A 15309-nucleotide genomic window follows, 5' to 3' on the forward strand; every position below is an offset into this window, starting at 1 on the left:
GTGGCTGCACACATGTTAATTGGTGCAATTCATATCGTGTAATCGCTTATTATTGGAAAAGTATAATTTTTATTACATCAGAACAACTGAGTGTGTGCTGTATGTGTGATGAAAATATGCGCGCGCGTATCGCATGATATTTGTTATGTCATGCATTCGTTTCGATAAAGTGTTTGTATGTAGACAGGCAGACAGGCACTTGCAAATAATTTTTCGATTGCATAAGGAAAACTAAAGGAGACATGCAATTTATACCTTATTTGACACACATTCACCATGGAATGCAGGTGGAATGAACATTTTCGAATTTAAACGTACAATCGTTTCAAACTGATGACTGGAGGATCTAATAAATATCGAAAACAAATACAATCAAATCGATTTGCAGTCAGATGGCGTCAAAATGTTTGGCCCGTTTGCATCCCATCACAGTTGAAATGAACTTAGTCAACTGAAATTTAACTCTTGTGTTGACCAGTTCCCATGACATTCGAATAGAGTCAAATTATGCTGCTTGATTTGTACGGCGTAAATAATTATAAAAAATAAAATGAACACATAAAGAAGAAAAAAAAACAACAAGACTACATAACACCGCTAACACATTCACATTTGATTTCTTCCTTCGTTTTTGTTTTTCGAACGAAGAAGGGGAAGCACAACATATGAAATTGAACGCTAAATGTACTGCAGCACAAAAACAACACGCGCTACCGATGAAAACAATTCAATGAGCCACTATGCGAAAGCTGCGCCAATGGTGGGATGCCATACGTAACATTTCATGATTATAATTGTCGACGTCGTCATCGTCGTCGTCACCGTTGTTGTTGTTATTTATTCAAATTCATCGATTTATTTTTTCGAGAATAGGCGAAGTAGCGGCTCACTTTGCCAATCCAAAAACGTTCGGAGCCACGATCAGTTCACAATTCCACAACCAATTCATAACGAGATCATAAACTAAATAGTGCGGTTGACTTTTTTTTCTCTTTTCGTGAAGTTTCATTTTCAAGTGACCGTTGTGAGAACATTTTTTGTTTACGTTATAAGAGAGTGTAGGACGCGCTATTTATTTTCGTAATTTTCATAAAAAATTATCATTACCACAAATTTAACACGCTGGAATTACCGTTATCATTTTTTGTTGTAAAAATACAAGGTACTTATTATAATCAAAAGAAGAAATTTTTTTTGGAGTGTTAAGAATGTTTTTTTTCTCGGTGGTCGATTAAAATTGTATAAAAGAACAAGAAAAAAAAAAACAAATCACATCAATATTATTAGATGAAAAGCTCATATATGTTTGGATACTTTCAAATTGAAGATGGCATGGACCATCATCGTAATCAGATTCTTGAAATGGAAATATAGCAGTTGTGTTGCTTGAATTAAGTGTGGAAAGTAATTTTTGTATTTCATATAATGCAATATTAGCGCGACCGTTTTAAAAGTGATGCCATATTCGAGTGCGAGCTGTTGAAACATCAACATGATAAAATAAATTTGATTATATTCCTTTTGCTGAATAAAAATGCTAATTACACAACCAGACAATACAACTTTGTTTTGGTAAAACATTGGTCTTCACATTTTACCGATTCATTTTGTATGGCAGACGCTGGGCTTTGTTATTCGTTTGTTTTATTCGGTATAAAAGTATTGCAAAAGTGTAACTTTGTTGCAAGCGACATACACACTTTGCCATCAATTTGTTTCGGTGAAAATAATTTGAACAATAATTACTTGATGGATTTTCGATGACCGCAAAGGAATAAAACATTGAACGCGTTCAACTGAACATTCATTTTTTTCAAACAGTGAAACAGTTTTATGATTTTAGTTCACATAAGCTTCATTTCAGTTGATATTCCAACATCCCAAAAAAATCCACCTGTGTGATTCATCTTTGGTTAATCGAAGAATACTTTAACACATTAAATATCCACTATCATCATATTTAATTTCATCATCGTCCAACAATAATATTAATCGTATTGATCGATTGAGATAAATGTAAAACCACCGCCACAATAGCACGAACAGAAGTTGAGTTGATCGCGGCACTTTATTCACTGCATGTATTAAATCTATAAATCAAACTATGATTTAATAAGTTACATAAAATGGCACCAACCCGTGTTGATAGAGAGAAATATTGTACAGTTAGCAAAAAAAAATCGGTGCATAATATTATGGGTATTATCGCAAAAAAAAACACACACACACACACACATATTATGCTTTGGTACGAAAATATCCAAAAATGAAGCATTCCCGATGACCTTGAATGCGTAGTAGTGTCTCCACCGCATTTTGATATAAAATCCTAAACGTTTGCATACATAATTCGGCTGATATAATTTTTGTTTTCTTAATTACTATGCTCTATTTCTTTCATCAACATGTGTGCAAACATCGTTTTTCGCCACGTGAGCTCCGATGAAATTCATAAAACGCCTCTTTAATATATTAACGATATGCACAAACATACATAATATACGATTTAATTACTAAGGCGCGATTCAATCGAATTTTTCATTGGAATCTCGGAAGCAATATTTCAACATTTCACCAGATTTGCATATTTATTTAACAATCGATGTGTAAAATATTCAAACAAAAACGGTGATGATTGTAATTACCAAAGCGCATATTTAGTAAAATGAATTGATCATTTCCTTGTGCAATGCAAACGCTTTTGGTTTTCGTTTTTTTGTTGTTCTAGAAAATGGTTACTGTCACAATACAGCCGATTCATATATTTCCTCTCTCATTGAGAAAGTTCGCTAAACTATCGTGTAAATATAAAAGAAAGTGGCTGCAAATTGATTCTCAATATTTATTTGAAAATTAGAAGTTAATGCCATTTGTATATACATAGTTGAATAATGCTGTAATGTTAAATTATTAGTCGATAAATCTCAAAGTTTCAGTGTTGACCCAAAAAAAGAAAATCATAATAATTTTTATTACACCGATAGTATGAATAATAACGGCATTCATTTCAATAATTTGACGTATGCGTTGATTCGTATAGGTATTTTGAAGCATTTAAAAAATCACTTTTAAAACTCGCTATAAAACAATTGCCCAGCCAAAAAAAATGAATTGTCTTAGCAATAATGGTTTACGGATGATGAAATGACGGATGATCAAACGGTGGACAAGTAGATCACGTATGATTTTTACAACAGCGGTTCATAAACAAGACATTAGACATAAAATATGTGCCTTTTGTCCGTGAACTGCTTTAGCATTACCTGTGATGCGTTTTGTATAATTTTGGACTTTGCAAGAGCGGATCCAAGTTGTTTTTGTTTTTTTTTTTCGTCATTATTAACTCGATTTATGCAATCTATGGTAAATTTTGCTTCAATGGTCAATTCAAGCTCAAACACACTCACCATCGATTTTTGGTTTTTCGTTCAAAAATCATCGTAAGATTAAATTTGTCTTTAAAAAAATCAACAAACTAATTGTACGTTTTAACGGAAGTCCATAGTTATCGATTCACAACATAATCGGTACCTAACATATCTATATGTATATATGAATTCTTTAAATGTACAAATATGGTGAATTAACGTCACGAATTCTAAACTGATCGTAAAAAGCCAATTTCCAAACGATTTCAATGTTCATTGATCACCAACTGCCCACATATTCCAAACAATTTTTATTGAAATAGCTGACTTCCTTTTGGAGAGGGAATAAAACGACTTCTAATAATTAATCTGGTCACCATTTTTGAAATAAATCATTGAACATTGGTTTATCGAACAATGACATTTGTGTGTTGAGAACGGCCAATTTTTAAGTTCATGATTTTAAATTTTCATTTGCGTGTATCGCCATCACTTTATGTTCCAATCAGTGTATAATATCTTAAGCGAATGTTATGCAATCGCATATTTGGTATACACACATCGTCAAATTTATTCAGTTTACATAGCTAAGTCGTATATTGTGTACGCTCATATGTTGCTGTACCATTGTCATCTCCAATATCATAAATTTTTTTTTACAACTCACCATCGCGAAAGACTTTACTCGTCGTGAAAGAGAAGAAAAAAACAGAGTCATTTTAGGTTGTCGTAACTCATTTCACGTTTGTAAATTATGTCTTTTTTTCCTTTTTTTATTTTCATATTTTTTTGTGAATTAAGCGAAAATGATTTTCTTGTTTCTTGCTCGCCTTTTGGTCGATTTATATATACTTTTCTAGTCGCGATACATGAACAGAAAACCATTTTCGAAAGAGGGAGAGAGAGAGAGAGAGAGAGAGAGAGAGAGAGAGAAGAAATCCAGTTGAATATTTAACTGTCAGTGCACACACAACGAACATAGTTTGATAATGTGTCGCGTACTTTCCATCTCTTTTTCCGAATGGAGCCAACATAAAATTGGACATGTATTTGTGCATGATCATATGATAGTATAATAGTTTTCATTATGCAATAATCGACTCGATTTTTCATTACGATCATTTTCATTAAATTATAACAACTTGACAATGTATGAGTGCATGTCGTCGATTTATGCGATGCAAAAAGAAAATTTACATGTTTTTTTTGAAAAACATTTGTGTATGAATATCTTTGTATCGTGTATTGAAAGGCAATTTCTGCATACATTGTGCATTTATCTCAAGTTCATTTCCCTTTAAACAAGGTGATTTTATACATTTGGAAAACTTCACACATTTTATGTATTTTTGATTTTTGTTGAATCAGTATGACATTTTGAACAATGAACATTTTTGCTTTTTTGTGGTTCTTTAAAAGAAATTGAAGTTCATCCAAAAAATTGGGAGGACGTATTTGAATTCATCTGAAATAGATATGCAAATGACACGGTCATTTTTATCAAGAACAACGTAATTTCCAACACCGTCATCATGATTGAATATCATCATAAAATATAGACGAAAACAATTATGCAAATAAGTTATTGAATTATAGAAGGTTTTATTCGTCGAATCATTTTATCTAAAAAAACCTAGAATCACATTGAATCATCAACAAAATGTTAAGAATGCAATACAAAATCGAGATTGATTGGACATTCGAATATGCTAAGGAAATAAAAAGTCCATCCAAAAAAAAAACAATGGTTTTGAACAATAACGATGTTTTACTTTCCATTCAAATCAAAGTAAAAGCCATGAAAAAACATTGATCGCGATTCATCTTGGATCACCTTAATACATCATGCAAAAAAAAATCCTATTGACATTAACCTTACATTGACAAAATTTGAGATAAAACAACACTTTCGCATAATATTAACCCAAATTCATGTGCTGAACGTGCGCGCGAGCGCGATTGGCCACAAGTGCGGCACGCATCAAATTATGTAATCTATGCAAACCAACAATTTTTTCGGCGCGTCATGATTTGGATATTTTTTTTTCTTATTTCGGCTATATAAATTCCTTTGGTTGTACGATATTTGTTTCAAAATCCACCACATACCTTTCTGTCTGAATCCAATTGCTTTCTCTCTAGCCGCAAGGCGTCTAAAAATCCATTATTGATATGTCAATAATTATCTCATACAAAATAAAAAGTAAAGAATTGCCACAATGTATTGAACTATTTCTTTTTTTTTTATTCCGAAATGAATATATATTTGAAGAAATAAAAAAAGGTGTTGATCTCTAGTCATTGTATTGACAAATAATAGCCAGCATTATTACTTTATTGGTCTTTATGTGCCAACGGCATTCTGGTTTTTTATTACTATGTGAAATTCCTGCTATAAAAAATTGTGTGTATTAGCTTTCCCAATCTGGTCATATATTCGAAAGAAGAAAAAAAATTACACAAAACAAAATTGTTGCGCGACGTAATATGTTTTCATGTTAAGAATTTTCATTGCTAAGTCATCAGCAATTGCTGGGACACCAAAAAAATACCTAAATTTACGCAATGTCATTCCGTTATTAATCATTTGTAATTGTTGCCTGGTTGTTGGTACTTTCTCATTTTTCAAATACGATTTCTCTTTCATTTAGCTTCAATTGATCGAAACAGTTTAGTACGACCGATATTTTTTCCGGTATGCAGTGCACCGGCTTCTTTTCTTCTTTTGCTCGATTTGCTTCATCGTTTTTTTTTTCTTTTCGTGTGCGTTCGATGCTAAATGAGAAAAATATGATCGCGAGATGCGTGCACGAGCGCAAAATTCATGAGAGCAAAAGTGTATTAAACCCGTCCAAGTATTTCTCAAATGAAAAGCAACTTTCGTTTTCTTTTCGACTTTTTTTTCGGGGGTTTTGGTAAATCTGTATATTTTACTCATTTGTTTGTTGACTCGGTCGCTTGTTCGCTCATTTATTTAGTTTTGATCAGTTGATTTATGTACAAATGATCGTAGAAAAGTATGTCGAACAAATATTATCTCTTTCTGTTCCGCAGCCGTTTTTTTTCGTCGTTTTTTGTTGTTGTTGTTGTTATGTTGATTGCGACGATTAGGCATTCCGACGTTATTTAATATACCATTATTGGATACACAGATTCATCATCGAATGGCGATCATTATCTGCCAATTTGTTTTAGTTGATTGATGACATTTTATAATTCGGCTCTGCATGCAATTTGTTCAGAGGCCATTTTTTTTGTTGAATTAAAACTAAGAAGAAAAGTCAGAATCGATAGTGAGAGATGCAATTTCCAGCTTGAATTTTGTTTGGAACATAAGATTGTGCTGCGACAAACCGATTGTCATGCGTTTTTTCACTGTGTATTGTCAAATAATCACAAGATCAAGTTAAGTTTCTTATGAGCTCTTACACCCGCCCATAGATCTTGGGAGTCAAGGTTATAATTTGCGTTCAGACAATGTTCAAAGTCTACATGGTGTTTATTTGGTATTTAGCTATTTTTGTTTGAAACATTGTCACATGACGTAAATCAGATACTGGACAATATGATGATACGAATCTAAATTTAATAAAAATATAACTGATAATATAACATTTAAATAAATTTTTGGAGAATAGAATCGCATTTATATTAGAATCAAGTTTTCGTTGAAAAAAAAAAAACTTCGTACATCCCACCCTGTCTGCTCGAACATCTGTTGTGTATGCATATTTGTATTTATTTATTTATATGTTTGATGATTTTTGCGCACCTCTTTATTAATCCCAGAATGCTCAATTTGTTTTATGGTCTTACTACAGACAGCCCAATACATATACTTTTTTTCTCTTCCAAGTTTAAAATTTAACTATTCAAACCCAAAATGGCATTCTAATCTCAATCGCATTCTCAATATGGTTATATCTATTATTTTTATATTTCAGTGTTCCGAATTTGTGCGTGCTAAAAACTAAATTGGGGAAAAAGGGAATAAAAAATGGCAGCCGATATTTTAAAGAATACCTGGCGAAGTACAAAAATAGACGTTAAAGATAAATCGGACAAAGAGCTTGAGTTGAGTGATTTGGCATTAAAAACCGCTCGCAAGGAATTACGTGAAGATCGTAGTGCCCGTGAACAGTGTTTGGAACAGCTATTAAATTGGCTAAATAAAAATGAAGATATTGAAAATGTACGCACTGATGATCGTTTCCTATTGCGATTTTTGCGTGCAAAAAAATTCAGCGTACCAATGGCACAACAGATTATTTTAAAATATTTGAATTTGAAACGTGTCTTCCCACAAATGACTGCCAATTTGGACTATAAGAGCAAATCTGTACATGAAATTTTGACCAATGGATATTTAACAGTATCACCAGTTCGCGATCAACATGGACGTCGTGTTATCATCGTTCGTGCATGTAAGTCTTCGATTAGAATCGTTTTCATTTTCTTTTTTTATTGAACCCAATCTTCTCATCAGTCAATTAATAAATTATGCAATTTTCATTTATAGCTTGTTTCAATCCAAAACTCTATACCAGCTATGATATGGCAAAGGCACATTTTGTTGCGCTCGAAACATTACTTGAAGATCCCGAAAATCAAGTGCTTGGCTTCACACATATATGCGATATCACGGGAATAACAGCCGCTCATATTACCAATTGGAGTCCGAGCGATTTTTCGCGCATTCTCAACTGGGGCGAACAATCGGTGCCAGCTCGTCATAAAGCCGTTCATTTGATTAACGTACCGCATGCTGTAAAATTTGTTCTCGACTTTGCCAAATCAAAAGTTAGTGCCAAAATGAAGGATCGCTTCCAAGTGCACACAAACATGTATGAATTGCATAAAAAGGTCGATAAATCATGTTTACCAGTTGAATTAGGTGGTAATATTCCCATGAATGAAATGATTGAATATTGGACATCGGAAATGGAAGCGAAACGTGACGTTTTAGTAGCTTTAGATCAAATGATCTTGCACACCGATCGTGGCATTGTACGGCGTCATGATAAAAACAACAATAACACGAACAAAAATAGTATGAATTCGATGCAAGCCAATTTTGATTCACTTTCAGGCTCTTTTCGAAAATTGGAAGTCGATTAGTTTTGTGCGCACACATGTCTAGATAGACGGTTACGTTTTAGCGGCAAAAAAATATGCCAAATTGTATTAATTTGTATGTGTATATTTAAATAAATTTTAAAATTAATGAAGATCAACATTTATTTTCAAAACTTTTTAAGAAATGTGTGTAATGCATTAGAAATGTGACACACCAAAAATTACATGATTGACTTTAAAATAGCAAAATATGAATAAAATCATTAATTTTGACGTATAAGACACTATTAATTAGCACCGCGTGAGATTTAACTCACATTTGACCATTCTGTTCAACAAACAACAATCCTGTTCATCTAAATATTTTGGCATTGACTTAAGTTTTCAAGAAGTTTTTAGGTTCTAAATGTGGATATAAAAATAATTTCTTTTTTAATAAAAAATAAAAACAATAAAAATCTGTATTTTAGTCGTGGTTTATTTTACAGTATGAAAAACCAAATCTCTAAAAAAATGTATGTTTATGAATAAAATTGTCATGATTTTGGTCTAATAAACGCTATAAACTTCGTCCCAACACTCCCATTTAGATGTTTGTCGAGTTAAAAACATTGAAAATTCTCGGAATAAAGCAGCGCCGTCATGATGTGCTCGTTTGTGTTCACTTACGCCTACGATATGACAATTCCTGGATATTTTCTTTTGAAACTTTAGCTCCAACAATAAAGCCCATACCGCATTGAGTTGTTTTACAGATGGAACTGTTTCGGTGAAATTCCCTACAAATCATAAATAAATTTCAGTTAAATACAGCATCTTTTGTGTCATTGCAATGACATGCGAAAATGAAAAATATACACTCACCGATAAGAGCAATCGACAAACTGGTATTTCGGTGAATAGGCGAATGATCACTTTCAAAAGACCATCCTCTCACTTCATATGCTCGACCATCACCGCCAATCAAATAATTAAACGGAATATCGATGTTTTCTTTGTGGTGCCACATTTTCTGAAGTACGTAACAATATTAAATAAATAAATAAGCAAACGATATTCTCGCAATGAATGATTATTATTTACCAAATGGATTTACCTGATAATTGTGCAGAAACATTATACCTATGGTAAATCACATAGAAATTAATCAATAAGTAATGAAAGTTATGGAAATAATAGAAAAATAATCGAAAGGAAATGTTTACACTTTGATAAATCCCAGCAATTCTCAGTGGATGTGTGATGTAGAAGTACATGCGATACATTATTGCTTGAAAGACGACGACCAGTAGGAAGTTCACTTCCCCAATCTTCGCGAGTCACCAAATCAAGCCATACGCCCGCAGTAGTCATTGGCCATGGACGATCTAATACAAATTCAGATGTTAATACAACATTTAAGTCAATATAAAATGATTAACGAACAATTTACCTTGTTGACGAAGCAAATAAGTGCCAACTGTTATGCCACCAATAAATAATACACCAAGTGAAAACACTCGGGCATCTATGCAATTTGGTCGCAAACGATGCGGCCTATTCAGCAAAGGAGTTCGATCATCAACATCTCTAATTAAATGGTGAGTTATAAACGATCTAAATTAAGATTGTTAACGTTTATATGACATGAATTTCGTATGTGAACAACAACGACTGTAAAATTTTCGCTTTACAAACTTAGCTCATTCATGCCGAGATTGTGTCTACGTATACTTTAAAATGTCTGACTCATACACACAAACTCAGTATTGCATGCTAAGCACAATGTTATCAGTGTCTGTTTGGCAATAAATTTACAGTCTCTTTTGGTAATATATCTGATACTTTGCAATTTTACCTTTGCCCAAAAAATCCAACATTTGTTGATTCATAATTACTGCTATCGTAATATCCACTTTCCAAGTCCAAGTCCTCATATCCCAATTTGGATGGAAATTCTTTGAAAAAATAAAACAAATAAACAACATTATCATGACAACATAAACAAACTTTCATGTGAATCGAAACATTTTAAAAGTACTTAAGCGGTACCGTCTTTATTTTGAGTCGAAGTTTTATTTTAAAAAAAGCACGATAAAAACGCCATCTTTGTTATAACCATTTAATTTAAAGAGCCAAAAAAAAAGTTTCAAACAGTTGGAGTTTTAATCTTGGAAATAGTTAGTTAAGGCGTTTTTTCAAACAAAAATCGAATCCAATGGAATTGCATCTTTTTGCATCAATTGCCAAAAACAAAAGATGTGTACGTAATGTAGTGAAAATAAATAAAATAAATGGATTTGTTTTTTTGGAGCGACAATGTCTGATTGATAAGAAAACCTTATCAAAATTGTTTGCATGTCTCATATTTTTTTTTCCTTCATATTTACAATCAATCATTGGCTTTCTTTTTCTACTTCGTGAATGCTATTCTCAATTAGCATTTTATCAACGTTTAACACAAGTACTCCAATAAAAATCTATTCATTGTGTGATTCTAGCGATAAGACAAACAATAAGGACGTGATCAAATGTGTGTTACATTGGCGTAAATAATAAGGGCGTAACATCGAATCTAGAGAAAATATATTTCTGTTAAGAGTTATAGATTATCTTTTTTGGTTTTAAAATTTGTATTATGAGCTGGTAACCGATAGTGTTCAACTGTATGATAGAGGTAAAATGTAAATAATGAAATGATCGAAAATTACCATTGTCGTTCTTCATCATGAACTGATTCTGGTGAAAAAAATGTACAAATTTGTTTGATCGCTCCATACGAAGTCGAAAAGAGTTGATGGAAACGTTGATTAACCCATATAGAGGTGTGTTGTTGGGACGAGAGCGCTTGTTTTTGTTGTTGTTTAAAAGAAACGGCTTACATTTGTGTCAATTTAAAAAAAAAAATCCGAACGGTATTTATACGTTTTGTTTTTCTGCCCTTAGTCGATCAATTGTTGAATATGTTGGAATTTTCCGTAATTTTCGTCCGGCACCACTAACAAAAATGCGTTTTCCATGCTCAGGTTGCACATAAAGTGATTTTTTTCCTCCGCTTCACAACAAGCTGCTTTTTTTACTGTCAGTCAAACAATTTTCAAAGGAAGAAATTTACAAAAAAAATCACACTATATTTGTTGTTTTTTTTTTAGTTAAACGATATATTTACTTTGAACTTGGACTTCGGTATTTTCAAGTTTTTAATGGGCACTTGAACGCTCATTCAATTCCAAACTGAACTGACTGTCACCGATTTATGATTTTGTGTATTTGACCGGCAATGTATATCGGAACAAATGATAAGACATTTTGATAACTTACATGTTCAATATACGTGATGATGTTTTTTTTATCTTAGTAACAGATTTTAGTCAAGCGAATAAAAAAATGAAAATAAATAATATATTCAAAAATAACCGAACAAATAAATTTTATAAAAAAATAATGTTTTATCAACTTTTCGTTTAACGTCTCGTCATTGACATTAATTGCAGCAACGAATGTGTTAACCTAGTCTTAAAGTGACAGTTGGCCGCACATCATACCAATTGATTACAATTCGGTTTCAAACATCTCGGTTATGTGAATGTCATCAATGTTTGAAATTCATTGGTAGATAAACTTTGTGATATATATTTGAAAGTGTGAAAAATGTCACCGGCGATACCAATTTGAATTTGTTTATAAACAACTACGTCAACGCACATGACGTTTTGATGTGCTTTTTGTTACCCGATTTTGTTGAATTACATGCATAACAAGTCATAATAAACCATTCAACGGGAATCAAAGTGTTTTATTGCTATCAGTTAATTGAAATACTTACCATGTATTGCTAAAATCTTTAATTCTTTCTTTCAAAGACATTTATATGTTTATTTATTATTACATCTTGAAAACGATTTCCATAAAAAAAATTTGTCGTTTTAAAAGTTTTTTTATGCATACGAATTTCAAATATCAGTTCATACTACTACTTGTCATAGCTTACTCCCATTAAGCCACGAAATCTTACTCGCATGTCCAACTGAAAAAAGCTAAAGAATAAATTGGCGGAGTGAATTAATACAACTGACTTGATAAACAAAAAAATCAAATTCGTTCGTATAATTGATCGTTTCCATTCGAAAAATGTGTATCTCAATTTATGACATTCTTCATGTACAGAATTATCGTGTCGTTTCAAGCATTCGCGAGGAAACATCCCTTCCTAAAAAATCAATTGAACATTTTTTACGTAGGTTGCTCCATAATTTTTTTTAAAATGGTACTTATAGTGTTGCCCGATGTAAACCATTGTCATATTCGTAAAGTTTGATGTTTTGGTATGTATTCGTGCCCTGAACCTTTTGTCGTACGAACGCTATTTGTATTGTTTACAGTGACTGGTAAACTGCGACTCAACAAAAAAATGAATTTTACACGTGAAGATTTTCGTAAAATGATTTACTACGATTTTCGAAGTAAATTATCTCAACAACAGTGTTTCGATCGACTTCATTTGGCCTTTGGCAATGAAGCACCAACCCTTCAGACAATTTATAACTGGTACCGAGAATTCCGTTGCGGTCGTAGTTCGCTCAAAGACGAGTTTCATACAGGTCGTCCAAAATCGGCTGTTGTGCCACAAAACATCGATGCTGTCAGAAAACTGATTATGGAAGATCGTCATGTGACCTACCGTGAGATTGAGGCATCTTTGGGCATTTCATCCCACAGCATACATACAATTTTGCATGAACATTTAGCCGTAAAAAAGATTTGCTCTCGTTGGATCCCACATAAATTGACCGATGAACAAAAAATGGCTCGTGTGAGTTGGTGTAAAGAAATGCTCAAGAAATTCAATCGTGGTGCTTCAAAAGACGTTAATAAAATCGTCACTGGTGACGAATCGTGGATATATGCCTATGAGCCCGAAACGAAACAGCAGTCGACTGTATGGGTCTTCCAAAATGAAGATAACCCAACGAAAGTTGTTCGAGCAAGAAGCACTTCGAAGCGAATGGTCGCCTGTTTTTTCGGGAGAAGTGGTCATGTGGCAACCGTTCCACTAGAGGATCGTAAGACCGTCAATTCTGATTGGTATACCACCATTTGTTTGCCCGAAGTGTTTGGTGAAATAAGAAAAAACAACCACCGTCGCAAAATAATTCTTCATCACGATAATGCGAGCTCTCACACATCTTTTCAAACTACTCGATTTTTGACCGGTCAAAACATCGAACTGATGGGTCATCCACCGTACAGTCCTGACCTGGCACCCAATGACTTTTTTTTGTTCCCAAGCGTGAAGAAAAAACTACGTGGTCAACGATTTTCGACACCAGAAGAAGCAGTTGAAGCGTTCAAAACACACGTTTTGGAGATATCAGTTTCGGAGTGGCACGAATGCTATGACAAATGGTTTCATCGAATGCAAAAGTGTATCGATCATCTCGGGGAATATTTTGAAAAACCATAAAACCATTTTCGACAAAAAACAACTGTGTTATATATGTTTTTAAAAAAAATTATGGAGCAACCCTCGTATAAGTCCCCTTACTTAGACGAATTGGTGGAATGATAAAATAAGCATCGGCAATTTACTTTTTTACAACAGTCACCATTTCAATCGAGCTCGAAGTTCTGCACACGGTGATTTATCGGCTAGATTTTGTTAAGTTAAAATGGATTGTGAAACCGAAAATCGCCTTATATTTTAATTGACAAAATGTTGTAGTGTGATTGTGAAATCAGCTCCATAGGCGAAATGTCGGAGCGCTCTTGTCAAAAGAACAATGACATTGAAGTTTGGTGACATTTGGTGGTTTCCCAAGCATCATCTACTATTTATTGTCGATTTTTGTGCGTTTTCTTTTGAATGTGTATTATCGTTTTTGTTCTGAAAAATTTTGAACTGTCCAAATATACGTTTCGAGAGCATGCAGTGGAAGTAACTTAAGTAAGACACTCGATGCGAGCGCCCTCAGTTCCAAAGGGCACATCAATGCAATTTAATAATTCAAATCGAAACTAAGGAGCGCGCCAAATTTTAAATTTAGTGTTATTTTCACTGCATGTTCGAGAGCAATTTTCATTTGGAGCATGTTATTAAAGAACGGCATTAAGTTTGTTTTGTTTATGGAATACTCTGGCCAATCCCCTTTTTGGGTTATATACGGTCATCTATATCTTTTAAACGACGCAAAATATTCGAATACTTTCTTCGGCAAAGTAATAGCCCTTGAAGAGACAAAAAAATTTATCACCAAAGGAAGGATCAATGACCTCTCCTTGGGGGTGACAAATGACCCCAGAAATAATCCATGACCAAAATGGGGTCAAAACCAAATCCCAAAATTGACCCCAACCATACCCTCTGAACCCTCAGAGCACCCCTTGTACCCTGAAATCGGGTCCAACTGTGAAAAAAAAATCCAATTTTTCAATCCGATTTTTAAGGTTTGTTTATGTTTCAGCAACGATGTATGTATCGGAAATGATTTTTTTATTTATCTAATTGAAAGCATTCGAACTACATGAAAATCGCCAAGCTTTCATATGTATTTGTTTGTTTCATCTTACTCGTGCAACATAATATTGAAATCAGTTTGAAACGAATAAAAAAAGACTCAACATATAATTTGGATAAATTTTATTTATACTCTTTCCCTCAATTTGAAAACAAATGATCATAATACGATTACAACGATTGACAATAAAAATAAATGTATCTAATAGTTTTCTTTCTTTTGTTTTTTTAATCAAAGATTTACAACATACGCTGTTTATTAAACAGTAAAAAGTAAGTTGACATTTTAAATGTAAAAATTGTTTAAATCCGAAGTCAAAATATCCATTGTCTGTACAGTAACAGTACAACAAATTCTACCGAGTTATCACT

General features: G+C 33.1%; 2 protein-coding genes across 5 annotated transcripts; one reads left to right on the forward strand and one right to left on the reverse strand.

The window, feature by feature from the left end:
* The first annotated feature begins 876 nt into the window (after positions 1-876).
* Positions 877-8857, forward strand: LOC116337549 (alpha-tocopherol transfer protein). The gene is made up of 3 exons (XM_031762206.1): positions 877-1162; positions 7313-7792; positions 7888-8857. The coding sequence occupies exons 2-3, from the start codon at positions 7366-7368 to the stop codon at positions 8484-8486; spliced, it is 1026 nt and encodes a 341-aa protein (XP_031618066.1). The 5' UTR covers positions 877-1162; positions 7313-7365; the 3' UTR covers positions 8487-8857.
* Positions 8858-8902: 45 nt separating this feature from the next.
* Positions 8903-11932, reverse strand: LOC116337553 (peptidoglycan-recognition protein 1-like). Of its 4 annotated transcripts, none has more exons than XM_031762213.1 (8): positions 11745-11932; positions 11135-11502; positions 10282-10381; positions 9877-10040; positions 9650-9811; positions 9541-9566; positions 9309-9456; positions 8903-9223 (listed from the first exon to the last, which is right to left on the reverse strand). In XM_031762213.1, exons 2-8 carry the CDS (start codon positions 11199-11201, stop codon positions 8994-8996), a joined length of 897 nt encoding a protein of 298 aa, XP_031618073.1. In that variant the 5' UTR covers positions 11202-11502; positions 11745-11932; the 3' UTR covers positions 8903-8993. The 4 variants fall into 4 exon arrangements, with proteins under 4 accessions (XP_031618073.1, XP_031618074.1, XP_031618072.1 ...); XM_031762214.1 differs by lacking the exon at positions 11745-11932 and adding an exon at positions 11593-11738 and having other exon boundaries at positions 9877-10013; XM_031762212.1 differs by lacking the exon at positions 11745-11932 and adding an exon at positions 11593-11738.
* Between the last annotated feature and the right edge of the window lie 3377 nt (positions 11933-15309).

Source organism: Contarinia nasturtii, unplaced genomic scaffold (genome assembly GCF_009176525.2).
Source record: "Contarinia nasturtii isolate CC-2019 unplaced genomic scaffold, AAFC_CNas_1.1 Cnas_scaffold_285, whole genome shotgun sequence".
Taxonomy (NCBI): Eukaryota; Metazoa; Arthropoda; class Insecta; order Diptera; family Cecidomyiidae; genus Contarinia; species Contarinia nasturtii.